This window comes from Urocitellus parryii, chromosome 15, assembly GCF_045843805.1.
Source record: "Urocitellus parryii isolate mUroPar1 chromosome 15, mUroPar1.hap1, whole genome shotgun sequence".
In the NCBI taxonomy this organism is placed as follows: Eukaryota; Metazoa; Chordata; class Mammalia; order Rodentia; family Sciuridae; genus Urocitellus; species Urocitellus parryii.
Window position 1 is genome coordinate 21386035 of NC_135545.1, and position 27831 is coordinate 21413865.

The window sequence follows — 27831 nt, forward strand, 5'->3', positions numbered from 1 at the left end:
TTTAATTATGATGTCTTTTTTTTAATCAAAATGTCTCAAAAGAAATAATTTAATAAAAAAGAAAAGCCCCCAAAGAAAAAGTAAATTAAAAAAAAATCCTAAACACAATAATCTACTAAAAATATTTTGCTTTGTCAGAAAGGCTTTAACCCAACATTTTTACATATTATCCTAAAGATAACTGCTCAACAGTTCGTGCAAAATGAAGACTTGGAGGGAAGGTGTAGAAAAGAAAAATATGTTGAAGTAGAGAAATCATTGATCCCATGCTCACTGCATGGTCCAAACTCCATCTTATTTGGAAACTAGATGCATTATTTTGGGTATTCTACATTTGTGTGACTTTCCCAAAAATATGATTTATTTATTTTCTGCGTGGACTTCTTCATGCTTTTCTCAGTCTCTCTGTGTCCATCTGGCGACGTGGTCCTCCCTAGGGGTGCAGGCAGGTGGTGTGTGCCTGCTGAGGTGTCTGGGTGCCACGTCTGTCAGTGCCCCAGGAGCAAGTGCAGGCACCTATGCAGGGCTAACAGGAGCAGGGACAGGAGCGGGTCTGTGGCATAGCTGGGGCCGGTTCCTGCAGGGGATGAGAAAACAGGCTCGGTTAACCCTGGATTCACAGGAATCTGGCATCTCATAAGCAGACCAGGAGAGAGTGAGACTTCCAAGGCTTCTTGATCTCAGCTCCTGGCCGGAGGCTGCACATGTGGCTACTTCAATTTCATGATAAAGCATTTTGTTGCTGCCACTGCTTGTTATTTATAGACCATACATTTCAGGAGCCTACTGTGGTCAGACACAAGGTGCCCCTGGCCTAAGGGGGATGTGCTAGATTATAGCTCTAAAGTCCAAGTCATTATCTTATTTTAATAGTTTGCTTTCTCTGCACTGAGTACTATCTATGCTGCAAAATGTCCTCAATAATGAAAACCTAGCTTCCCCTCCTCTTCTGGGAAGATGCCATGATTGCACACAATTCTACCCTTGCTGTGACTCCACTCTAGTTCCCTGCCTAAACTACACAGCTCAGTGTTCCCAGAGGCCCTGCCATAGGCAACCTGAGTTTTCTGTGTGAATCTTCTTTCCATAACCACATGGTCAGTCCATCCCTCGAGCTGCAATGGGGAACTCAGAAATCACTGGATGGTGAAGGTGAGCGAGCTACCATCCTTGAAAAATGACCCTAGCACTCTTAGCACTTCTACCTACTTCTCCAATGCAACCATTAACCTGGGTCCCTGGCCTGCCTCTGAGGCCTTAACACCACACCTTCATCCTGCCTCACCAGGGCCACTTGCCCAGCTCCCTATTAGTCCTCAGCGTCTCCAGCTGTTGCAAGGCCTCCTGTGAACCAGGGAAAGCCCACCCATGAACCCCAGGCTTCTCACCTAGGAAGTGGGATGCTCCCTCCAGGGTTGAGAGTAGCAAGAGTACAAGCACCATACACACTGCTCTTCAGTGCTGTCTAAACCCTAGGGAGCCTCACTGCTAACTGACTCAGCGTCCAGCCCAATTAAGGGAAGCAGTTTCCTGCTCCACCCTTCTCACCTGCGCCACCTGGAGGCCTTTCTCTTTCCTTCACCCACTCAGCCAGAGGGGCTGGAGCTCTGTACCTAGGAGGGGGTGCAGAAGGCCCCTTTTTTTTTTGTATAAACACCGTATGGTGCAGAGGGTGCGGCCACCTTCACTCAGCTGCCTGTGGAAGCTGCTGCCAGGGTGGCCTGTCCCTTCAGTCTCACTCAGTGTGAATTTTGTGGCTTCCCTAAAAAACCTGGGCCTGGATGTATGACTTTCTCTCTTCTGCAGGTAAAAGCATTACTGGTCTTTTCTATCCAACGTGTTTCCTCCACTCCCTAATCGTTCTTGCCCTGCCCATGGCTGGCTGTGTCATGGAGTTCATGCCTTGAGCCTCTTGTTTCCCCTTTGTAAAAGGAGAGGGTTGGACAAATGTTCTAGCTTGAAATTCCAGGATTCCCTCTGTCCATTTTGGTAAGTAGGGGCGGTGTTCAAACCTCTGAATGAAAAGGGGATAGGGGCTATCCACTTTGCACATGTCTCATCCAGAGCTAATTGCTTCTGTGCACAGCTCTGAGCTCCCGCTGAGAAGTGCAAGGACAGGACAGATCCAAATGTGCTAACCTTCCTCTTCAGATCTTAATTTTCCAGACAGTTGTCACTCCTGGCCCTCCTACAGCTTGGCTCAGGATGCCACTCTGCCTCTGGCCATCCGTCAGCAGAAAGAATCGCAGTGCGATGGTCACTCCAAAGACTCTGATTCTGCTTTGCTGCTCCTCACTGTCACGCATCACTGGGAAGGACGAGGTGATGGGCGAGTTGATGGATGGCCAGGTGCCTGGGTGGAATTCACTGAGGCTCAGATGTACAGAAAACAGGGATCTGGCCAGAAAAGCAGAGCGCTGCCTCGTGGGCACATAAGGCCTATGAGATCAGCCTAAGACCAAGGGTCTCCCTGATCTTCTTCCTGGCTCAGATCTTTATGCTCCTGCAAAACCCTGACACTTGAGCAGGTGCAGGTAAGACAGAAATAACTCATGTGAGGTATTTAAAGGTGGATGCTTATGCATAGCACTCTCGACTCTCAAGGTATGCAGTGGCAGTAAAATGGTGAGCCCGACAAGGTAAAGCTGGCCGGGTGGCCTGATTGGAGTGATGGGCATAAGAGAGGCAAGGAGACATTCAAATTTGCCTCCAAGTACCACTGACTAGTCACTGCCACTATTACAGTCTCACCTACGCAAGCTTAAAAGTTTGAAAATTGTGCAAGACTTTCCAAAGACCTTAAACAACCAGCCTGCCACTCTGCTCTGAAATAAGGAGGTAGCAGCAGGGCCAGAAGGCCCTGCAATGGTGGCTCCAGAACCCCCGGGAGGGGACACTAGGATCTATGGGGTCTTTGCTATGTCTGCCACAGGATGGCCACAGTTTGGCTCCTGGATAGAACCTCATTCACTTCCTGGCCTAGTGTTGCCATGGGGGTTGGCAAGAGAGGTGGTGTGGGGCAGTAGGCTTGTCCTGGGGAGAGGGGCTTCTAAGCCTAGCCTTGTTGCCAGCTTGCTGTGTAATCCCAGGAAATTCTCTTCACCTCTCTGGTTCTAGTGTCACACTCCATAAAATGAGGATGTGTATGGGCCAAGTGTCAGAATAAGCCATATTTTAGCAGTAAATTGCAAAATGGCCACAAGAACCCCTCTGATAGTGCCCTCCTGTGCTCACTCTGGGTTTGACTATAGGATCTGCTTTAGCCAAAAAAATATGATCAAGTATGAAGCAAGCAAAAACTTGAAAAATGCTCATGCATTGAGGACTCCCCTCTCACAGCTCTTGAAACCCACTGCCATGAGATAAAGCCTGGATCAGCTGATGAAGGATAAGAGCCATCAGATGTCCTAGCTGAGGTCCCTCTAGACCAACCATCCCCCAGTTGACTCGATACCAATTGCATGGATGAACTCAATAAAGACCAGGGAACTCAGCCCAAATCACTGAACTTCAGCACTGTGAGCTGAATAAATAGTTACAGTGTTGTGCCCAAGCCACTGAATTTTGGGGTTCTTTGTTACACAGCAAAGGCTAACCCATACAAGCATGGAAGCAAAAGGGCCTCAAATAGAATAAAAAGCCACACCAATCAATGTTGTAGAAAAGGGTGACATAATTACTTCTCTGTAAAGGGTTGAAGAAAAACTACTTTTGGTGATGTCCTTCTCTCAAGAGGAAACTTTATTCTAAGATAGAACAGGCAGGCAGACTATCTCCTCTATCACTAATTTTGAGACATCCCTAGTTCTCTGGCGAAAGACAGACCCTGGATGTGGAACTTTCTCCTACCTCATTCACCAGGCAAACAGACACTGTCTTTAAGTTTCCCCAAAGAACCAGGGCAAACAAGGAAGACTGGCTTTGGGGCCTCCCTGAAGGAAGTTGGGTGTTGCTTCTTTCTTTGAGGGAGATTGACTGTTGTCTAGCACTTGGCTATGGGGGTCCCCTCTGCATTTGGATCCTGATTCCAGGAAATAGTGAATTTCCTGAAGGCAGCTAGGGCTATCAGCAATACTTGGGCTGACAGGTCCCAGCTCACCTTACCCCTCTGGGGCCAGCTGAGGTTTGGCTGAGCTGAAGTGGGGTCTCCTTTTTACCCATTGGCCTCTTTTCCAATATGGCATGGAGACATCTGTGCTCCAGGGCATGAGGCTGAGCAGACTGGCGGCTGGTGGAGGCTGCTGTGTTGATTGGATGCTAACTGTCTCCTTATCTATCTCCTCCTTTCCCAAGGAGTGCCAGGAATAGCCTGGAAGAGCGCTGGAGCAGGCAGAAGTTGGTCATGATGAAGCTGCAAAATGAGGCTGCTTGGGAGGTGAGGGAAATCCTCTGACAGAAAGAGCCGCTGATTCATTCTGTACATGAAACCAGCCTCTCCACTTTGCTAATCATTCTTACAGAAATCAAAGCCTCTTTGGCTTAAGATTAAGACATCCATCAAGATATTAATTTTTATCATTTAGATAGCGAGGATAAGAGACACACTGGAGCCATTTAAAAGAGAACCTGAAAGAACACAAAGGGGGTATTTATTCCCCTCTTTTCCCTCCCTCTCGTTCCAAGAAGCTTCTGCCTGGGAAATTCCTTATTTCCATTTATCCAGTAATTGCAGAATTCCAAAGCCCTACAGAAAAGAATATGGAAGTTTTGAGGCTCTTTAATGCATTGAGATAAAAGTAAATGAGGAGACTCTGTTCAGGCCACACTGTCCAGGGGTCAACCATGAGTTAGGTTCCTGACTGGTGGTAGTAGGGTCAAGGGAGGTGGTATCCGGTCACCTACACTCTGGTCTGTCCTTTCTTGCACACGGGGCATCTGCTTTATTCTGTGGAAAAGAGGGTTGGGGGACCACCCACTGGGGCCGACTGAGGGGCCTCTGGGCCCAGCTGGCTCTACTTGGGAGCTTGGGTCAGCGATTTGCAAATAAACGCCACTGAGAGTCCAGGGGTTTTTATAGAGTTGCTCACAGGCTACATTTTTTTTTTTTCAGGTTTGAAAAGAGTAAGTAGAATGAAGATATTTTAAGGTCAGCAGGCTGGTTTTGGCTCCTGCAGCCTGGCTAAGTTGGAAGCTCATTTAGTAGGCTGGCACTGTAATGCTCTGCCTGCCTGTAACTTGCTCCCTCCAGGGTTGTGCAGTATATTCCCAAGCTGCAGCCAAGGATAGATACTGTCCTGTCGTGAGGGGGCAAAGCCATTCTAACCATGAGCTCGGGTGTCTAAGGCATCCATCCATGGGGGACTACCTCGGGGGTCTCGAGGTCAGGCCCCTCCTGTCTTGAGCAGATCAAGGCCACTCACATCTGCTCTGCATTTTGTATGTCATAACACATCTTTGAACAAGGGCTCTTTGGCTAGAAGACCTAGGGAACCAAGCCGAGTGGTGGGGATGGGGGCCTTTTGGGCACTGATGGTCAATTCTGTATCTTTTTTTTGTTTCTCTTTTGCAGCCTTTTGAGAATGAGACAAGAGGGCTGCTCCTGAGAGGCAACGGTGGCCTTAACTGGACTTGAGCATTCATTCAGGGCTGGACAGCGGTCTGTCTTTCTAGGGCAGCTGCGAACAGGCTGGCTCTTACCCACTGCTCACATCACCTGCCCTGGGCCACCATCCACCTCAGCAGCACTCTGAGCCCCACTCTGTGAGTGCAGCAGACGAACATCCCTCGATTCTGAAGGAGAAGGTTCCCTTTCTGAGCTTCCAGGGGCCAGGGTGCAATGAGTTTCCCTGGGCTTACAGGGGCTTGTAGAATGAGAACAGAGAGGGGGCATTTATGAGTCATCCTGCCCACGGACCAACAGCATCCCTTCCTCTGCATAAGTTCAGAAGCCCAGGCCAGTGCCAAGGACAGCGTCAGAGGCATCACTGACCCACTCCTGGAGACTGGCCCCTCACTCTCCTTCCTATTTTCCTACCTTCCCAACTTCCTGCCTCAGAGGTTACAAAATGCCATCTTCTACAGAGACCAGGGGCAAAAAGGCACAAGCTGCCTGCCTAAGGGTTGAGCCTGGTTTGCACAAGGGTCTAGTTGGGTGTCCTCAGCTTTTAAAAATAATAAATTCTAATCTGAATATTAAACTTGGGAGACATCCACATGAAGGCATAGATTCTGGAAAGGCCCAAGAACCATAACACTGCTCCTGCTTTTCCTGCTGGGGCAAACCTGTGGCTGGCTGCTCTTCTCGGCAGGAATCTCCCTTTCCCCACTCCCTTCTGACTCCCAACCCAGGCCCAGGGTGAGCTGCCAGTCCCTGCCCCCGACCTGTGCAGTTGGGACTCTGCACAGGTGTGTTACTCACCCATCACCCACACACTCTCCTTTGTTGGTGCCTGAGTTTTCAGCCTCTGAGTCATCCCTGGTGAAGATCTGGGAGGCTTGGCTTGCATCCCACCTGTCCCCATGCAGTGTGTGCCAAGGAAACCCCTTTCCTGACATGCAGGACTGGTCCTGCCAGCGAGCCCAGCCCTCTGCTCTCCCTGGATGCTGATGGTCCAGCTTGCTGCTGAGAGAAAATACCACCTTGCAGGGCTATTTCCCTTGTTGACATTTTAATCAAAGCCTCTTCCTAGATATTCATTCAAAGGGAGTTAGTGAGGAATAATTGAGCACTAACAGAATTTGTTTGGGTAGAATTAATTTCTTCCATAAAATTCACGTGTGCTGGTTACGGGGACAAAACTAGGAGTGACTAACATTGTCGGTGTTTAAAGGAAATGGCGATATTTTAAAGAAAAGTCCAGAACAAAGGCCGAGGGAGCCATGGACAGTGGGTGAGATGTGGGACCATCTGTCTGTTCTCATTGTGCTCTGCTGATCTGTCCTACCCGGGCTCACAGTGCCTCCTGCTTCTGCCCAGTTCTTCTTGCCCCCTAACCCTGAGTAACTAGCTCCTGGTTTTGATAACAAATTGCCTATGGACATCACATCTGCTGGGGATGATGTTCAGATGGCAGCTCAGTGTCCAGGCAGTGGGAGGAGCCTGAGTGCTCTTGGGGTGAATGGGGGCAGAGGTGGTGTCAACGCCTATCCTAGCTATTCCTTGTCCCTCTCTGCCACAGCTCATTGAAAACAGTGGCCTATTAAAGCATTTTCCTGCCTTCATGACCACTGTGCCCTTCCTCCTCCTTCAGATGCAGAACTCCTCCTGGAGAACTCTCCCTGATGGGTCCCTTCTGCTCACAAGAGAAAGAAACTGTCTCAGTGCCACTGTTGGGGATTATCCATGGTCCTCCCCAGTCACCCCGCTCTCACCGCTCCTTTGCCACCAGCTGTGTGCTTTGGTCCACTGCTACCTGCAAGCAACTGCAGGCTGACCCTGCGGAATGACTAGCCACCCTCTCCTTAGGTCTAGGGCTCAACTGCCCCCTTAAGTGTTGCACATGTGCTTTCTCCCCCAGGGAGCACGCCCTGTGCACTTGGGGACAGAATGCTTGACACAAATGCCTGCTGTTCATGTGGCCCTTGACGTGTCTTTCTCACATGTCCCACCTTTCTGTTGGAGGTGGATGCCTTTGCACTAGAGGGTTGCAAGCAGCTCTCCCCACAGCCAGAGCACCAGTCTTATGACATTAGATGATTGACAACAGGAGTGAATGGCAGGCAGCAGGCACAGTGGAGCCCAGACAGACAGGACTGAGCCCTTTCACTGTATCAGTGACAAAGGTGACCTGCACTTAGTAGGCAGGGGTTGTGGCAAGTGTGTTATCCATGTTAAATACAACCTTCTGAATGGAGGAGGTAATCATTTACTCCTGTTTTACAGATGGGGAAAATGAGATCCAGGGAGGTGAAGTGATTTGCCTAAGGCCTATTCAGACAGATAAAATACAACAGGATACCCAGTAAAATTTGTGTTTCAGGTCAATAATGGATAGTGTTTAGTACAAATATATCCCAAACACTGCAGAGATCATACTTATATTGAGGTGTCATTGTTTTTATTTTTCTATCTGAAATCCAAATTGCTAAATTGAGCAGTCCTGTGAAGGCCACTCTAGGATAAAAAGCAGGCCTGGGATTTGAACCAAGGCAGTCTGGTTTCTGTTCACATAGTGAACCCCCAAAGAACAGGGGCTGTCCTTCCCCATGTGCCTCAGCTGGACCCTGCGGAGAGGGACTGGGAGGGAATTTTTTTCTTTGAATTTCAACTTTCAGAATTGCTTTTTAATGTGGCCAACTGTGTTGCTAGCTCCTTTCCAGCTTCCTATTTCTTTACAAGTGGATTCTTGCACCAAAAGATCCTTCCATAGTGTCACTTAAAGAGAATGGTAATCAGGCCCTGTCTTTGTGGTCAGGTGGCTGCTCTCAGTGGGGCCATGGGCAACGCTGACCACAGTGGGCATCAGGGTGCTCACCAGGTGGGGAGGGTGGGGCTGCCTCCCTCACTGTGGGGGCCCAGTCCTTACCTGGTAGCCCCTCACCTCCTGACCCATCTGGATTTGACAACCTTAGGGGCTGTAGGGTGCTAATAGGCACTCTAAAGATTCTCAGTGCGGGGAGCTGTATTCAGCCTTTTGTGAGAATTCTATCCCTTAATATCCTCTCAGCTGCCTTAGGATACAGAAGCTATTTTCCCATTTCATAGGTAAGGTCCAGAGAGATTAAGTAACTTGCCTGAGGTTGCACAGCTGGTAGGTAGTAGAGAGTAATGTCAAGTGACTTCCTATGAAAGGAACCAGGCTCTCTAGCCAGGGGACACACAATTCTCTACCTGCCTCCACATACCTTTGAGTGCCTCAAGCTCTAGGCAAATTGGACTCCTGCATGGAGACCACGTGTACCTAAACTCTCCCGCCTCCAGGCCTTTCTTGGCACATGCTGTTCCCTTCACCAGAACACCCTTCCCTCTCCGTGTTAGCCCCTCCTTCCCACCCAAGTTCCTTCAGATGGAAGACCTCACATTTCTCACCCTGCCGCCCTACTTCACCTGACTAGCCCACCGTGCACCCCCACGCCTCCCTCCCTCCCAGCTTAATTTCCATCTACACTGCTGGTCTCTGGGCCCTTCCGGCCACCCATCTTCCTCCTTCCACCCATGAGTCTCCTTCAGACACCAGGTCCACTGGCTTCCTCTGTCCCACGGACTCCAGAGCAAGTTCCCTTTCTTCTGGGCTGTATTTGGGCAACTTGGGTGTGTTTACCTTCTGATACCTGTCTCCTCTGCCAGAGGGTGGATCAGGAGAGCAGAAACCACTGTGGTCTCAGCTGTGTATTTTCCCATCACCTGGTAAAGCCTACACTGTGGGATGCTCACAAAATGTTTGTTGAATGAATAAATAAAGGTCTTTCTTAGACACTCCACCTGGTCCACAACATGCCAGCTATTTAGGTCAGATTCTTCCTATGCAGCATTGCATTTTTATCCTTCAAATACCAGCTGAGGCTGGGAAGTCTGTCTCGAGGATCCTCAGGGGAGCACGGGGCTATCACAGTGATCTGACCTTTCAATTGGCTGAGACTCAGCACACATCCTTTGGACTAACTTGATTTTTTTTTCCTTTTCCTTTAATTTTTTTCAGTGCCTCCTGCTTGCTAAGCAAACGTTCTATCCCTAAGCTACAACCCAGCCCTTGACTAACATTTTCTTTAACTAATTTTATCATTTTACATTCATTTTCCTTTTATTCCAGTTTCTTTTCTAAATTTTTATTCTATTATGCTGCACACTGTTTTAAAAGCCACTTCAAATTTCTCTTTTCGGTGTTGCAAATACGTAAAGTATTTGTAGATTTTGTATGTTTCATATAAGTCATAAATTTGCGTGTGTGATTTGAACCATATAAATTATTTTAAAATATTTTAAAGCATAGAATCTCTTTATCAAGCTAATTGCTGCATGATCCCACACTGAATAAAGCCATTAGAGCCAGAACACTGGCCAAAACTGGGGGTGGGATGCCCAGGATTCGAAAGAACACAGTTTGAGAACCACTGATCCTGCCTCAAGGCAACATGCTGTTGCCTTCACCGGAACACCCTTCCCTCTCTGTGTTAGCCCCTCCTTCCCACCCAAGTTCTTTCAGATGGAAGATCTCACCCTGTTACTGGCCCTGCCCCACCTTGCTAGTCCACATTCCAATCTAAAACTCTCCGACTGTGGGTTCTGGAGTGCTGGTATCCCCATTACACAGATTGGGGAATGGGGGAACACTGGGCTTTGAATAAGGGGACCCTGCTCCTCCTAGAAGTCGTCTGTCCCAGTCTATTTAAATCCTAGTTGTCTAGGATCCTTGCCTTCCCTCTACAGTCTTCCTGTCCCAATTAGTCAGAGTGTGCCTCATCCACACAGTGCGCTCTCAATGCCTTTTCAATGAAGGCTGTTCAGCATGGGGTGCAGGCCATCGTCTCTTCCTCCAACTCACTGGAGTAGCCAAGCAAAATCAGGAATCAGGAACACACGGTCCTTGGGTGGGGGAGGAGGGCGGAAGGTCCCTGAGGCCGGCGCATTCCAGACTCAACAGCAGTTCATCCCTCTTACAACCTTCCTCTAGGTTCTGCCTCCATGATTCTTGGATATTTCTTCCTGTTGCTCACTAAGGACTTTTCCTTAGAAGCCCAACTTAACTGAAAAGGTTAACACATTTTGATTGCCCAGGGATAGTGCTCTGAAAATTCTATAACATGTGCTCATTAAATAAAATTAGCACGGAGGAGCTGCCCAGGATATGTCACGCATTAAAATATGACTCTGTAGAATAGAAAAAGCATTATGATTTATTGCCTTGTGTATTTTTTTTGTTATATTAGTGTTTAATGTGAATACCGTTATTCATCTGCCCATCTGGAGATTTGATTTTTCTAAATGCCTGAAAAAAACATATCTCCATTAACTTTTACATGGACAATAATCAGTAAATCTGGACCAGCTTGTATCTATCAGAGTGCCAAGAGTCCAGCAGGTGGTAGGGTCCCCTGCTCCTGTCCCAGTGGGGGAGCTGGAAGCTAGCTGCAGATTGGCTGTGTCTACTTGCTCTACTCATACCTTCTGTCTATGTTCAGAGGCTCAGAACATGGGCTGGCATGAAATTCTGGGCCATCCCACTACCTGGGACCTTTTCTCTCTATGGCCTCCATGTCTAGAAGACATGGCCTGAATGTGCTGTGTTGGTGCCAGGGATTCCAAATGTAGGCATGTCCACAGATTTGACTGCACTCATCCTTCAAGGCTCAACCTGTGTCCCATATCCATATCCCCCATTCACCCTTCTATCCATCCTTCCTCCCACCCATCTATCAACTATTTTCCCATTTATTCCCATACCACTCATCCTTCCATCCATCCCTATCCATATCCACTTATCTTTCCTTGTGCCCATCATTTATCTCCCCCTTCACCTAGTCACACATCCTTCCTCTACCCATTCATCAACTACTTGCTCTCCCATTCCAATCCACCTATGCTCTCACCTATCCATTCAGCCTTCCTTCCTTCCTTCCATCCATCTATCCATCCATCTATCCACTCATCTTTCCTTCTACCTACCCATTCCATTCTTCCATCCATCTACCCATCCACCCATCCTTCCTTTCACCCATGCCCCATCCTCTATTCATTGATTCATACAGCCTTACATCCACCCACCTACCAGCTACTTGTTTTTCCACTCGTCCATCCACCACTCATTCAGACACCCATGGACCCATCCATCTAATTAGCCCAAACCCATTATCTTTCCACCTGGATCACTGTCTCTGAAATGATGTTTCCTGGTCTGCTCTATCCCTGCCTCTCTAATCTCCACATTGCAGCCAGTGTGGTCATTTCCAAAAGCATCATGCCCTGCCCCATCTCGGTTGCTCCTCACCCAGCCAATCTTAGGATAAAGCCCAATGTTCCTCCATTCCCCAGTCTGTTTAATGGGGATACCAGCACTCCAGAACCCACAAGAGTTTTAGATTTGAAAGTGGGCTAGCAAAGCCAAAGCTCCATACCCGCCTCACAAGGTCTCTCAGTTTGATCCTGTTTGACCAGTGAATTCGTCTTGACTTAATTTGCCCCTTCTCCTTCTTGCTTTCTCTGCCCCAGCCACAGTGACCTTTTGTCAGGCCTTTCAATTTCCCCTGCTTCTCTTTACCTAGTCAACTCAGCTCTCTTCCAGAGGATTATGGCTCAAACATCACTTCCTTGGGGTTCCCCTATTCTTAGATCCCTTAGCCCATGAGTCTCCCCTTTGACACACCAGTTATGGCTGCAAATTTCCACTTGTTATGTGTAGATTTGTCTGATGTCTGTTTCTCCCTGTCAGATTCTCAGGACCTCACTGCTCATATTCCTATGGTGCCTTCCATATCTAAAACAGTTCCTACTTATAAAATATGCTTGATGGACATTTCCTGAATAAATGAATGAACTAGTTCCAGGCCTAATGAATGTGGGGTACTAGAGATACAGAAGTGAGACTGAACAAGGCTTGTCCTTCAGGGCCATCATTCTCAGTGGGGTACTCAGCAAGGAAAAGCTGGAGAACCTCCAAAGCACAGCCAGAGACTTCTGGAAGCTCAGATTGGATGAGATCTCTTTGGTTTCAAGGTCATGGAAGCTGTTCTTCCAAATACCAGCCTACCGTAGCCCTGCCTTTCCTGAGCCCCTCTGTATTCCAGCCACAGTTCCTGTTCATTCTAGAGCACTTCCTTCCGGTCTGGCCACCCATGGTTCAACCACAAGCTCCTCCCTGAGGTTGCGGCTAAGCCCAGGTGATGCTCTGAACAGTACTCTGCTCCTTGGCCTTGGCCAGACTAGATGTAGTTATCCAGAAACCCCATCCCTAGCTCAGATCACCCTCCCCTAAGTCCCTCTGGACTAAGCAGCGTTTGAATGAGAGAATCAACTGTAATAACAGTTGTTATAAGGATACTGACATGCTTAAAGAACACCAAGGCTTCCTCCTCTCCAGGAGAGCTGATGGGAGGGGCCAGGGATCAGCAGAGGGAAGGGCTCTCTGGTATTTGGAGCTATCCAGTTTTAGGTAGGGGACTGACCTTGGGGAATCTGTAGTGGTCTCAATGCTAGGTGGTGGTGGTGGGGTAGGTCCATATGGGATATGGAGCAGTAAGGCTGGGCAGGAGGCGTCCTGGCCTCCTACACCTGCAGATAGCCTAGTATGCAGTGCCTCCCAGTGCCTCCTGGGGTGGCTTCTTTTTGTTGGTTGAGGTGTTTCGTTTTGTCTTTTGTGGTACAGGGGATTGAACCCAAGGGGGCTTTACCACTAAGCTATATCCCCAGTCCTTTTAATTTTTTAATTTTAGACAGAGTCTCACTAAGTGGCTGAGGCTGACCTTGAATTTGTGATCCTCCTACCTCAGCCTCCTGAGTAGCTGGGATTACAGGTGTGTGCAACTGCACTCAACTTGGAGGTGGTGTATTTGTCTTGCATCCCTCTGACCAGTTACTAGGTGCCAAGTAGCAACCTTTAGTGGCAATCACCAGTTACAGCAGCCACAGTGAAGGAAGGTGGGCAAGAAAAATGTAGGAACACAAAGGGAAGAGCTAGCACATGCCCGGAGCCTGTAGAGGTGGCTCCAAGCTCCATCATCTCACATGCCCATCCCTGAGGGGCATGGTGCTTCCCAGCACAAGAGGCTCTCTTTTCTCTCTCTTGTGGTAAAAGTCCCATGGAAGGGAACTCTGCCAGCCCAGGTCTTCCCTAGAGTCTCCTCAGCTACCTGACAACAGGAGGGAGCTTTCTTCGGTCTGCTTCCCTCTCCCATGCAGTGCTGCAAAAATCAGCTCAAAAATCAGCTCCTTTGCTGCTTGGGCTCTACCTCCTTGCATCACAGTGGACGCCCCCCCACCCCCCATGGCAGCCTGCATGACAAAGCACGACCAGGCACAACACAGGCGTGGCTTTCCCACGGAACCCAGTTGGCACAGCCAGGCCTACGGGGCACATGTGCAAACATGCTGATTTAATTTGTTGGTGGAACATCAGAAACTGTAATGAAGCTGTCCTTGCTCACCAAGGAGCTCCTGACTCATGGAAAATAGTCCCTGCTAGACGAAGATGAGGACATAGCATCAACCCCGTTTCTTACCCCAGCCCCCAAAATGGCACGGAATGTACAAAAATAGCAAGTCACTGAGCCATTTGCAAACTCACAGCACTTTCTGTTCTGAAGCTCCATCGGCTCTATCTTCTTTAGCTCCACTGGTGACTGACGTCTCCAATCAGGGCACCCTATCCAGTTTATTTACTGATCCTGGACACTTAATGCCGTTCCCATGAAAAACACTGATGACAAGAGCCAACATCCACTAAGCATTCGCTAGGTGTCAGGCTCTGTGTTAAGCTAAGAGACGATTAAGGATCATCTCTGATCCTGTCAACCATGCTGTGGCATGAGAACTGGTATCAGTGAGATGATAAACAGAGGAGGGAACTTGCACATGGGGAGTGAAGGAGTCAGGATTCAAATCTAAGGGGTTGGACACATCTGGAAAATGGGCAGCCTGGTACTTATGAAGGACAAGGGCAAGAAAGATAAGGTACATACTGAGATTTCTGGGTGGCTGGAGCTCTAAGGCCCAAAAATGAGAAGAATTTGTTGGCATTCAGACCCTGGCTTACCTATAAGCATACCTGGCTAAACAGTGAGCAGTGTTTAAAATGTCAGGAGAGAGAGGGAAATGGCTGGAAATGGTGGCCACCGTAACTTCTTCTAAACTGCCCTGAGTGTCTTTTGGGTTTATGTTTTAGTGTGTCAACCAGAATGGGCCACTCTCCAAAAGAGTGACTTTTCTGGGTCATTTCCCCCGACCTCACTCCCTAATGGGGGTGTTCAGCTTTGTGTTCTTTGAAAGTGTCCAAACCACCTTCAGGGACTGTTGATGGTCTCCCTCATGGCATCTTTCTGGTCATTTTAGAATGAGCTACACAAGCAGGACCCATGAGCACGGAAGAGTAGCTGGGAAGAGGAGCAGGGAACAACTTCCAAAATGTCCACTTTGGATTTATATTTTGAGTCAATAGTAGTCCTCCAATGAACTCTGCTTAGACAATCATAAAACCAGAGCCAACTCCATCCAGTCCGAAGTATCTTTGAGATTTCAGTAGCGGTGATGACAGTACTGAACAACTAATAATAGTTGGAAACAGTTTCTACCTAGGATTGGCAGCAGGGCCAGGCTTCACAAGGCTTGACTCTCAGGGGCCATTTCATAGAGGACATAGGCAGAAGAAGCTGCCCAATGGTAGCCTGGGCTTCAGACTCCAGCATCCATTGAGGGCACCCTGGTAGCATCCAGCACCTCCTACCATTTCCTCCATTGCTCAGTGTTGTACAGCAGCTAAACCCTAGGCGGGAGGAGGCCAAATAGGGTAATCCATCTTAGTATTTATAGCGCATCTTGCCTGAAAGCAACAAAGCCATTGACAAGCAGGATGATTTCCCCGGAAGCACCACCCCAGGGAAGGAGGCTTGCCATCCTTCATAACGAATAGGTAGGAACCAGGAGTTCCAGGGGCTGGGTCTTCAACTTTCCTGCAGCCCTTACATAAGACAAAGTGAAACTTCTCAACGGCTTGTTTCCAAGAGATGCCTGGTAAGAATCAGCAAAGCATGGGGGAGTAGAAATACTTTTTAAAATTCCTCTGTGCTGCAGGAAAAATGTCTTAAAACCATGCTGGCATCTCCCATAATGCTGAGGGTTTAGACCACAGCCAAGCCCTTGCCACTGTCCACATGGAGCAGAACTAATCAATATCATATTACAAAAGCACTTGACCTCATTTATCCCCACCGATGCTTGGGGAATCCTTAATATGCACAGCTTTAAAAATGTGCGCTGGGCGTATTTAATGAGAAGCTCCGTGGTGGGTTTGGCTCCAGGTGACATTTAGAAAGGCTGGCTTTCAGATCTTCTCTTGGGGGCTGCCACTCCAGCTGAAGAAACGGTCTGGGCTCTGGCTATGAGCAGGGGAGGGGCTGTGTCTTCTGGGAATGCAGTGGGGCAGGCAGAATTAGGGAGAGCTGCAGAAAGGGGGAACCCTGCAAGAGGCGAGCGCAGCACGTGATGCATGCTCACTAAAAGGCAAGTGTGATTATATATCATTATTATAATCCAAGAGCAGCTGTTTTATCCCTAGTTTGGGGCCTCTCTGATGCTGAGAGAGTAATTGTGTAGTGAGCTGATTGACCACTCAGTGATGGCCGTGATGGACAGAGGTCATTCCATTTGGCGTGACCTCAGTCCATGGGGCACTGGGAGTGGAGTGGAAGGAGCTTTCCCAGAATTGACGGAAGCTGGGAGGATATCAGCCCTAGGTGATTCTTTCAAGCCTAAAACCCCACCCTGCCTACAGAGAGCCTCCTTGGGTTGTCTCAGCTGGATCAGGGCTATCCCCACTGGGGATGGCCTAGATATCTCTGTCCTGAAATTACCTGGGCGCCCTGACTTCCTTAATCATGAGTCCACAGTTGCCACCTCCACTTCCCCTTAGCACCAGCATGAGGCTGAGCCAATAGGACCCCAGTGAGTGGCATTTAATGGAGAGGACGCCCTGTTGCTGATAATCACAGGCCTTTGCTGCCGTCAGGGATGAGGCAGGCAGCTCTTGCCAGCTGCGAGGCTCAGCCATTTCCTTTATGAAATCCTTTAATTTTCTCCTTCAGGATGCTCAAAGAGCCTCGCCCTCTCTTTTCTGGGATATCTTTTGCCACATTTATTTTCTACTTAATTATGAACCTCAGGTCACATCAGAACTTGAAGGAAGGCTGAATTGTTTATTTAAGGCAGCCATTTTTGGGGTCCTCCTGGGCCCAGGGTCCCTGGCCTTGCTGGTGTGGTTGGAGACTCTCTGTTGTATTGTGATTCACCAAGGTCACACCGGTACCATTTCTCACGGTTTTGACATCTAGCTGGGGCATGGGTTGAGACATAGTGAGTGTCTTCACCTCGCCCATAGCCCCCTTTGGTTATGGTTTATGGTTCCCATGACAACATCCAAGGACACCCGCCCTTGATGACTCCCAACAGTAACTGCCTCTCAAAACCATGGCCATTGCTGTCTTTCTCTCATTATTAATTGAAATATTGAGAGCCAGTTCTTTGTGTGGGCACCAGGCAGCAGTTTGCAACATCCAGTTGGCTCTCTGTAGGGGTCATGGTGCCTTTCCTTGTAGCCGAAACCCTGAGGTTAATTAGAGGTTCACACAATATGATCTGATCCCGAGGTCCCTACAGAGGTGAAACTCTTGCCAACACGCAAGCCAATCAGTTGCAGACTCTTATCATTGGAGCCCTACTCTGCAGTGCCTTTTCTGGTGGGAAGTGTTTGTCTGTAAGGTACTTTGTTTTGTTTCTTTCTGTCTCTGTCTCTTTCTCTCTCAATGGCAACCAGCAATGGAGTTTTCATGACAAATGTTCAGATTAATTAGGAGCCAGATTTATGAACATGGCTAAGAAGGGGCCCAGCCTTCTATGCCTGCTCTGCTTTTCTAATTCAGTCCGTGTTTATTTTTAAGCACAAATACCAAAATGTCTCCTGACAAATGAGATATGAAATGAATGAGTTTTGCACATAAATTTTTAGTGCAAATGTGTATTGGCTGTGCTAGGCGTACATGGGCATGGGAAGGGTTTTCTTGCCTGACTGTGTAGTAGCTAAAGGATGAAGATTTGAGTGAGTCCCCTCTTTCTTTTTCCTGGTATTACCAAAGTAGTTCACTTAACAAAACAGAGACCTCTTTCTGTTGTCCTTCTGGAAGTAACTGCTTAATGGGGACTGACTACAGAAGTGGACTGGGAACACTCCTAAAGTCACCAATGGGAACCAGCCAGTGTCCATTCAACCAGGGCCGGGGATGGACCTTTTTAGTCTCCCAAATCCTCCTCTCATCCTTATGCATTCTGGGGCCGACCTCTATAGACTGTTTCACCCTGGTGCCTTTCCTTTGACCTTGGCTTCTAGGAGGGTTTGGTCAATTGGAGGCCCTCAGAGGAAACTGGAGGCCAGAAGGAGAGTGAAGTCCTTGCTGGGTCACTGTGGGTTGGCTGCATCCCTTCCCTGATGTCAGACTCCTGTCAGGCAGCCCTGTCCATCTGGCTATCCTCCCTGACTTCTGCTATGTGCTCCTTTCCCCTGCTCTTTCAGCCTAGGGATGCTAATGACCCCCATTGCTGTTAGCCTTAAGGACCTGCAGACATCCTCTGTTAGGGGTCCTGAATCCCATTCACAACTTTGTAAACACTCCTTATCAACTCCCCTTGGTGACTTCGTGAATGTGCCATCTGCGACTGCCAGCATTTGCCTGATAAATACTCTGCAAACACTCTTGCCTGCTAACCAGGAGCTAACAGTCCTTTCTGGACTTTTCCCCACAAAGCTGCTGAGAACTTGAGCTGGATAGGCCAGGCCTGGGGACACCCTCCTTGAGCTCCTTCTCTGGCTCATGTTGCTGAGCCATCATCTATCTGGCTGGCCACCTCCCAGGGAGGCTCAGCAGGACCTGGCACCGGTGGTCAAGCTCAGGGCACTGCTCAATGAGGCAGTTCTTTGGGAAGGTTTATTAATACCTGCGTAAGGTAGAATAGCAATTCTCATGGTTGGAAGTGGGAAAGAGAATGGCGAGTTATTGTTATGTGGGTATGATGATTCAGTTGGTGAAGATGAAGAGGGTTCTGGAAATGGAATGTGGTGATGGCTGCACACTATGAATGCACACACCACCACTGAACTGAACATCTACAAAAGACTAAAGTGGTAAACTTCATGTTTGTGTATCTTACTGCAATAAAAAGTCAATCTTAAAAATAGAAAGAATTCGTCTGAAGCTTTTACTGTCATCCACATGGAAGACCATAGCCTAGGTGGCTTTGGGTGGCAGGGGCAAGATGGGACACAAACTGGCATGAGGGCTGAGGTTGTAGCTCAGTGGTAGAGGTTGTAGCTCAGTGGTAGAGGTTGTAGCTCAGTGGTAGAGGTTGTAGCTCAGTGGTAGAGTGCTTGCCTAGCATGGGCGAAGCACTGGTTCGATCCTCAGCACCACACAAACAAACAAACAACAACAACAAAAACAAAACTGGCATGGTTCCTTCCTTGGGACAAGGCTGATGAGGTGTGTTTGTGGACTACAGGTCATATAACTCACTTTTCCATGCTCAGATGATACACAGAGGTGTCTACAGCAAAATAACATTCTTAGAACTTCACAAGGAGTAAGGGACACAACTGTTCTGACCTTGAAGATGAAGATACACCTTCTAGGAGAGCTGGGGAGGAACTCAGGGTTCTTTCCGAGATATGTCTACCTGACTCCTCCAAGGGTTATTGATTAGGTGACAGAGATCTCGGGGCCACCATAACTTATCCCAGTGGTAATGTCCTGCTGGGAGCCCAGCTGGCTATACTTTCTGGATGGCAGTGAACCCTGCACCGGACCCCAGGAAACACAGATAGAAGCCCTCAGCCTGGGCTGCTGCCCTGACCTACATAAGCATTACTATATTGTTCTGTGGCTGGCAGATCCCCAAGGCCCCAACTCCTGGGCACTGAACCATCAGAATTGAGCTGATGCAATGACCCCATATCTTCTAGGAAGAAGGGTGCTCTCCATCCCACCTTCCATGGATGTGTTTTCTGCTGTGGGATGAAAGGTCCTAGAACATTCCCACTCCCTTATTCAGGCCCTGTGGCCAGGACAGATTAGAGATCTGAATGGCTATGACAGGCTGTCAGATGGGTCTTGGGCTCAAGCATCAGACTCTGGCCAGGAGAAAATGGAGATTCTAATAGAAATGAGCTCATGACCTTCACCTCTTTCCCATCTTGTGGGTGTGACTGAGTTCACTCTCATAGATCTCTTTCATTTGGCACTTCCTTGACCAAATCCTTCACTTGATTCCACTTGACTTTTAAAGCCCTTTTTAGCTTGGCCTCCAACTACCAAGTACTTAGTTTTATTTCTTCTATCCTCTCCTCTCTTACAGAGCAGCTAATGACCATAGTGATAATAATAAACATATCTTTGCAGCAATGTCCATACCAAACTTCTTCTGTGGTCAGGGATCACCCTCTCCATTTTTATAGATGACTCAGAGGTGTTAAACCACTTGCTTAAAGTCATACAGTCAAGAAGTGGTAGAAGCACAACTCAGATCTAGGCTTTTGCCTTTCAAATCCTTTGCTTTGCTACTGTATTAACGGTCTGGGGAACAACCCAGAGGTTACCGAGGTTTCAGCTTGTGACACAAATGTTTACTTGCTGGGCCTGAGATGATAGGGAGAAGAGTCTTTTTATCAATAAGTATCAATTAAAGCACTGTATAAGTCAATAAACACTTTTCCAACATGTAATGTGCACAACATAAAGATGGTTAATTTCCCTAGATTCATGTTTCCCTTCCCCTGTGAAGAGATGAGGTTGAAAAGCAGTTGCCAAGCCATCAACTACATTTTCCAACATCTACACTGGACCATGTGATGGTTATTGGATGAAGGAAGAAGTATTATTTACCACATCTAAGCCTGGTCCTTAAACACCCACCTTGCTATTTTCTACATCAGCTTTTCTCTGAGAGAATTAAGCACTACAAAATGGTTTGAGTGTCTGCTTTCTTGATTTCTCAAGAGTGATACATCCTTTGGGCAATTCTAAAAGCTTAGGAAAGAAGTTGATTCACTACATACAGTGTGACTTAAAGCCTAGAGCTCCGTTACCTTCGAACTGGTTTGAGATGGGCTGCTTCCATTTCTCTCCCCTCATCTGTTAGCCACATGTCAATCCTGAGTGACTTGGGGAACCACTTGCTGAAGATGGGAAAGTCTATGTCTGTTTGGGTCCCTAAATACTGCATGGAATAGAGCTATCATACTCCTCATTCCAGGGGGCAGGACTTGATGTGAACAAGAAATAATATATTTGAAATTTATCAAGCCCCTTTCATTTTGTGGTTTATATCAGCACCAAATTTATCTTAAATTAATACAGGGGTAGAAAGTTCCAAGCCAGGTAGGAGAACTTGGAGTCTTTTGGGAGAGGTTCCAGCTGACCCACCTTCCCCATAGCCTGGGGAAAGTCTTGTGGGTCTCTTTGTGGAACTAAGAGGGATGGGCCTCCAGATTCAGGCAACAGCGTGAGACACAGTGGAAGCTCCCATGTGGGAATAGCTAAGCAAGAAACAGAATTTATTTGTAAGATGGACCAGCAGCTCCTAACTGTTCAAGGGTTTAACAATCAATCAAGGAAGTAGAATAATATGGTGATATGAGGCCTGTCACCTTGGATTCAGCAGCATGGTCCAGGAGCCTTCATCCTTAGCTGGCAGTAGTGGAACTCACTTTGAGAACTGCCATGGTAGGGACATGTGCTCCATCACACCTGGAAGTGTTTTACATGGAGCACACCTGGAAGGTTTTTTTTTTTTTTACATGTGACTGTCCCAGCCTCACAATGCTTTAATTCTAGTAGAGAAGCCCTCAGCATCATATAAGACTGAGGGGTAGAATTCAGACAGGGAGTGACTTATTTAAAATCAGAGTTAAGCCCATCTCTGAGGCCCACCTTTGAGTAGGGGGAGGGAGTGGGGAGTGCCTTGGGGGAAGGAGCACACTGGGCACTTGGCCTTTCTGCCCACTCTACTGCTAATCAGCCCTTCCAGGACTTGCCTGTCATGACCTTCAGTTCATTTTCCTGTCCTGTTCTCCAACACCCACTTCTCTGAATCCTGTCCTTTTCAGTTTCTCAGCTCTAGGAAAGCAGTCCTTAACTTCTGGGCCTCTTTCTAATAATGAGGAAGAGCTTGATCCTTAACACACTCTCCCCCACACCAAGGACCCAACGGGAACAAGAGGCAAAATTTCCAGCAGGGTGCAGATCTGATGCCTACACCCATCTTGCCCTTAGCCAAAGAGAATGGAGGTTACACAGGCGGGTCCACACTAAGACAATATGTGTTTGTCCAATCAATCCAACCTGCATAAAAAGGAACAGGTCCTAAATTTTAACTGACTGCCTCCCACTCTGCATCAGGGTATTAATATCCCACCTGAGGAATGCTCCTCTCTATGCTTAGTGCTCACTGAGTAAAGCTGACACCCCCCCCCCCCCCGCACCTCTCCAGGAGTGTAACTCTCTGGGCCCAGTCCTCCACATTCGAGAGGGCTCCCCACACTCCAGACTTGGTCCTGGCGGGGCAGCCCCCGCATTCATAAATACACATTGTGAAAGCTCCAAAAGCCCAACAGTAAAGATAGAGAACAGCGGAGGGAGTTGAGCTCAGGGCAACTTAGCTTGGCACAGTAAGCACATGCAAATGATCCTGGTGCGGTGGCCACTCCAACTGAGCCCGCTGGGGCGTTCACACCCCACCCCTCCAGTGTGCGCGTCCCCTCTCCACGCGATTTCTTACCGGAACCATGCCTCTGGCGCAGAAGGACAGCCTGGCCCAGTGGTGGCGACGCTGACGAAGCAGCGGCAGCAGATGCGACGGTAGTGGTGGCTGTGTGGGCTGCGGAGGCGGCAGCGGATTCTGGAACTCCGGGTCCAGGAACTGCAGGGGGACTCCCGGGTGGTGAGCTCTTGTCGCCTCGGCCAGGTTCAGAAGTGGTGCGGCCCGTGGCGCCCGCGTTGTTGGTGTTGGCGGCGCTGGGGGATCCGTGGCGGCGTGGGCCGCTGCTCTGGATATGGGACACGGCCTCAGCAGCCTGCATGTTGGGCGGTGCGAAGCGCGAGAGCACGCGCAGCAGCGCCTGGGCCTTGTGCTCCTGCGTGTCGTCGTCGCTGTAGTCTGACACGCGGCACTCGTATACGCCCTCATCCTGCAGTCGCACTGCCGAGAGCCGAAGCCGGTGCGAGATGTCATTACCCTGGACACGCACGGTCTGCAAAAGAGTGGGGTTAGAGGCCTGTCTGGGGAAGTCCCAAACCTGCTCTTCTTACTGGTGCTGCCATCGAGTCTCCTTGCCAGAGCACCCCAATATTTCCAATACTTCCTTGACCCTGGAATGCCCACCATCAGAGTCTGGCTTTCCTTTCAATCCATATCTCCCCAGTGGCATGGGGCTCCCAACTCCGTTTGGGGGGCCTTGTTGCTATGTCCATTGAGTCACCAGGTTCCCAGGTCCCCAACTCCTCTTCTTGAACCCCCTGCTCCGTCCCCACACACCTTGTCTTCCCCTAGCTTTTACTTCAGAATAGCAATCATTCTCTCCTTCCTTCCTCCTGCACCTTCAAGAAAGAAGGCTGGGTCTCCTGATCGCTAACCGTCCACGTCTTTACTGCTGCAGGTGCTCCGACCAACCGCATCAGCTCTGAGGCATTGCCTTAAGTCTAGCCCACTACTCAGACCCGCATTCACGCTCCCTTTTATCTGGAGTTGGGAGGGCCTGGGTAGAGTATTAGGGAAAGCCTCGTTGCCTACTGTGATCCCCGCCCGTCGCAGCTAACCCTGGCTCTCCCAAGGAGGTAGGAGACACTGAGGCTACTGCCTGACTCTCTGGACTCCAGGTACGAACCCGCCTTTCCGCGAGGGCGCCTGAAGCTGGCGACAAAGCGCTCCTCTCTGCTGCCTGGTGGAGTCGTCGGGAAGGAACCGCTCAGAGGCACTCACCAAACACCCAGGGAACCCTCACCTCTGAACCGAGCCCACGGGGAGGCTCTCGCTGTCTTCAGGCCCAGCTACTTCCACGCTCCGACTGCGGAAGCTCGGGCGCTTCTCCCAGCTTTACGAACCCCAGGACCCCGACCCCGCGCAGCTGGGCAAGAATACCGGTCACCCCGCCCCCAACAATACTTCGCTCAGGCGGAGGGCAGGGCTGCAGCGGCGGGCGCTGCCGGGCCGCGGGGCCTGTGTGCTGGGCGGAGCAGAGAGGGGTGGGAAAAGGAGCACTGGTCTCGGCGAGGGCAGGCAGCCGCGGGGTCGCGGTGTTGGGAGAAATGACAGTAGAAGAAAAGCCAGCAGAGGCCCAAGAGGCCTAAGCGCGCGGTCCGGAGGAAGGAGAGTTTTACAGGTGAGAGCCTAGCCGACTTGGGAGACTCAGGCCTTGGACCCTTGATTTACACAAAAGAGAACCGATCCTGCTACCAGCGACAGATGGCGCCCAGACACGCCAAGCGGCCGACAATGCAAAGCTGCGAGTGCGGCTGTACACAGCGCGGCTGCCTAGACTTTCTAAAGGGGAGGGAGCTGCGGGGCCCGAAGCGGCCAGAAGGGGTCTCCCGCGGCCCATGCTGGGCTCCACACTTACGCTGATTTTAGTTGCATCCTTATTTGTTACCTAAAATGCAAAGGGAGAGACACATTAGGCTGTTGGCATTCAGGCTCGGGAAACTCAGATCTGCCTTTGGCCGAGGGACCTTCCACGCTCAGGCTGCGACCCGAAACTGCCTGGGGTATGGCGAGGGTTGAGGGCATGGAGGACGTCGGAATTTCCGGCAGTTTGACTGGAAGAAAGCTGGGTTTAGAGCTAACATGGTGCCTGTCAAGGAGTGGCTGTCTTAGCACACACCTGCCGGCTGAAGAGGGGAGAATGCATTGCTAGGAAGGCCCATGTCCCTCCTCCGGAGCATCCTCATTCCCTTGTCTCTTAATTTGGAACCGTGAAAAATTCAATGGAGGGGCTGGCCGGGCTGTCTGGACAGGACCCAGTGAGAGACATGAATAACTTTGGGAGGGAACCTGGGGAGAATGCAGGTATGTGTGTAAGGGGTGTGTGTGTGTGTGTGTGTGTGTGTGTGTGTGTGTATGTTGGAGCGCTTTTAAGAGAGTGGGTTATGAGGCAGAAGGGCAGCCTGAGTCGGATTGCAGCCACAGGAAGGCAATCCCTCTGATCCTGTGGAGGCTCTAGAGGTGACCTGCTGGCTTCCCCAAATACGGTTTTCTGTTGGCCTCTGGAACGCAGCCCGGAGGAGCTTAACTCATTGGCCCTGTGCCCTGGGGACCTCGGAGTGGCAGAGGGCAGGGAGAGCCTGGTGGAACCATAGTGGTCTTCCCTCACCAGCCAGCACCTATCAAATGCTCTACCCTCATCAAGAAGAGCAGGCCAACTAGACCAGGCGTGGCTTCTTAGGGGCTGGGAGGGAATAGAATTCCAGGAGGTTGCAGGAAAAGGGAAATTATCAAAAGAATTGATAGGGTTTTGAGTTAACTGTTGACTTCGAAGATGCAGTGGGATGCCGAGGGTGGGAGATGGGTTGCGTGACAGGGCGGCACACTGAGTCCATGAACCCTGTTGCCTTCTTCCAGGGGTTAACTCTCCGCTGCCCTAGCCCTGAGACCCAGGAGCTCCATTGACGCGTGGGTGGCGGGGTACCTTGCTCCGGGAGCCTGGCACGCTCAGCGCCAGCTCGTGTAGCAGCTCCCGGGGAGGCTCTTTGAGATACCACCACTGAATTTCCAGCGAATACGATGTGGCTCCGCTGGCCCGGAACGCGCAGGGCATTTCGATGTCGTCTCCCTCCCGTACTGTCACATCTTTGGGGACTTCGGTGAATGTAGCTGGGGGCGGGGGGAGAGAGAGGCGTGACCAGCTGTAGGGCGGGGGCTTGGGGCAACCCAAGGCAAGGCGGTAGGTTCCCCCGCTCGCTCACTGGCCTTGGGCTCCCCACCCCCCAGTTACTTCGTGGCCCACGGCCGGAGGCGCTAGCAAAGTTCAGTCCAGCAGCTGCAGGGCGGCAGCAGGGACTGGCCGCCGGCCGCAGGCTGCTTCGCTCCAGATCCGGTGGGACGGCAGGGGAGGTTCACGCTTCTCGCCAGCTCTGGGCGGCACCATCAGAGCCAGGCTGGGTGCGTTAACTCTCGCTCCCCGCAGGCCTCCTCTCAGTAGCCGGATCCCGGCCGGACTCGGAACGACTCCCGCGCGGACGCCGCGGCTGCCGCGACCCTTCGCTGCTTTCCTCCCCCTACCCCTCCGGGCCCGGACTGCACACAGGGATTATTGGAGACCGTGAATGCTTCCCCTTTTCTTCCTCTTTCTCCTTCATGGCAGCCGGGGAAGGCTGGCTCCGGTGGACCCAGCAAAGAATTCCCCGAGCCCACCGCGGCAGCGAAGTTCCCGCGCTCACCGTTGGCCACGAAGAGCAGCAGGGCGTGCAGCAGCAAAGGCGGCAGGTATCCGAGGGCACCGAGCCGGTTCCGCTGTTCCATCTCCCGCAGGGGGCGCGGCGGCGGCGGGGACCGGGCGCGGAGAGGCAGCGGTAGCAGCAGCGTGAGCTCGGCTCCGGCTTGGGCTAGGACGCCTCGGAGCCTGCCATGGCCCCGCACGGCGCTCCCTCCCCTGGCCGCCGGCGGCCGCCAATCAACCCCTCTCCCTTGCCGGCTTGCCCAGCGCTGCTGCGGCTGGGGGCGCTGCGCGGGGTGGGCAGGAGGTGAGGTCCCGCCGCCGGAAGGCTACTGGCGATCTGTCAGTGTTTCTCTCTGTCAGAGGTCCACAGGATATTGGGGATGTGCGATTCAGTCTCTGCCCGGCTGGCCGGGCAGGGGCCGGGCTGCGCCAGTACCCATCCCTGGCCAAGCGAGTGCGCGCCTCAGAGCCAAGAGCTTCTGCCTCCGGGTCTCCTGGTTCAGCTCCGACTGCCACCTCCTCCAGCCCTCGCCCAGTTCTGCCGCCGCCCCCGCTGGTTTCTCCGCGACTCTCTCCGCAAGGCGAGTGGGCGCTCAGCCGTGGCGCGCAGACCTGGCGTCCGACCCAGCGCCGCGCGAGGAGAGCGGGTCCGGCGTGGCGGACCCGGAGCCGGAGAGAGGCGGGGAGAGGGGGAGGGGAGGACAGGGAGGGGGCGGTCAGTGGCTGAGCGCCGAGCCGGAGCCGCCTCCACCGCTGCATCACCCCCGCCCTCCCCTCCTCTGCCACAGCTCACACTGCCCCCCCTCGCCCTGGAGCGCACCCTCTCCCTCCTCGGGGGTCGCTCAGAGGGACCACCATCTCTCAGGTTGAAGCGCAGCCCCGCCCCACACCCGCTTTGCTTGGGGGGTCCTCCCACCCAAACTCTCCCAGGTTTCTTCCCAGTCTCCATCCCTCGAGGCGGTCGCTCATCCCTGTTTCCTATGTGTCCCTCGGCCCTTTCTGCAGCCCCCAGGCCTCAACTCCTTACCCCAGTTTGGGCAATGAGCTGCACCACTCTTTGGCCCAGGCCCGGGACATGGCGGGTGGGTGGGCGCCGGGGGCCTGGGAGAAGGGCGGAGCGCTGTGCCGGACAGGGGATGAGGCCGGGTGACGGCGGCGACGCCGAGAGTCTGCAGTGTGTGAGCGAGAGTGAGCGCACAGCGCCCGGCGAGCAGGTGCCTGTGGCGCGGAGAGCGCACCAGCGAGCCAGCAAGCAGCGGCCGTGAGTGACGGCAGAGGCGGCGGGGGTGGGGTGGGGTAGGGAGCGCCGGGCACGACTCAGGGCTCGGGAGGTTTCTGGGCGGGGGCGGGGTTCTTGTCCCTCGATAGCCGGTCCCTGCGTACCCGCACGTTCCTAGCCAGCGGTTACCCCCTCTTTACTCAGTGCAAAGGGAGATCCGGGAGACGGGAGGCAGAGGTCGAGTCCACAGCCGCTATCCTGGGGCCCATCCCCCGCTCTTGCAGCCCCTGCATCCCGGTCTCCCCCAGACTTCATCGGAGCCTGCCATCTCCTCAGACATCTGAGGGAGTGCGGTCTGGTCCCCGAAAGGAAATATAGGGCTGACATATGGTTGGGACCGGGTACATAGTCCCGGTCTATGGGTCTATTCTCCTACCTCTTGGGAGTCCCCAGCCAGTGGATTTCAGTTTCTCTGTCAATGCCCCAGCCCTGTCCTGCAGCCCTGACCCGAGGTTGGGGTGCAGCAACCTAGTGGATTCTGTATCTGCTTTTCCT

General features: G+C 51.1%; 1 protein-coding gene across 2 annotated transcripts; it reads right to left on the reverse strand.

Moving 5' to 3' along the window:
* Vstm2b (V-set and transmembrane domain containing 2B) lies at positions 1 to 27258 on the reverse strand. Of its 2 annotated transcripts, none has more exons than XM_026391246.2 (6): positions 27085 to 27258; positions 26059 to 26669; positions 25308 to 25492; positions 24243 to 24272; positions 22406 to 22877; positions 1 to 577 (listed from the first exon to the last, which is right to left on the reverse strand). In XM_026391246.2, the coding sequence occupies exons 2-6, from the start codon at positions 26138 to 26140 to the stop codon at positions 489 to 491; spliced, it is 858 nt and encodes a 285-aa protein (XP_026247031.1). In that variant the 5' UTR covers positions 26141 to 26669; positions 27085 to 27258; the 3' UTR covers positions 1 to 488. The 2 variants fall into 2 exon arrangements, with proteins under 2 accessions (XP_026247031.1, XP_026247032.1); XM_026391247.2 differs by lacking the exon at positions 1 to 577 and adding an exon at positions 15281 to 15343.
* Positions 27259 to 27831: the final 573 nt, after the last annotated feature.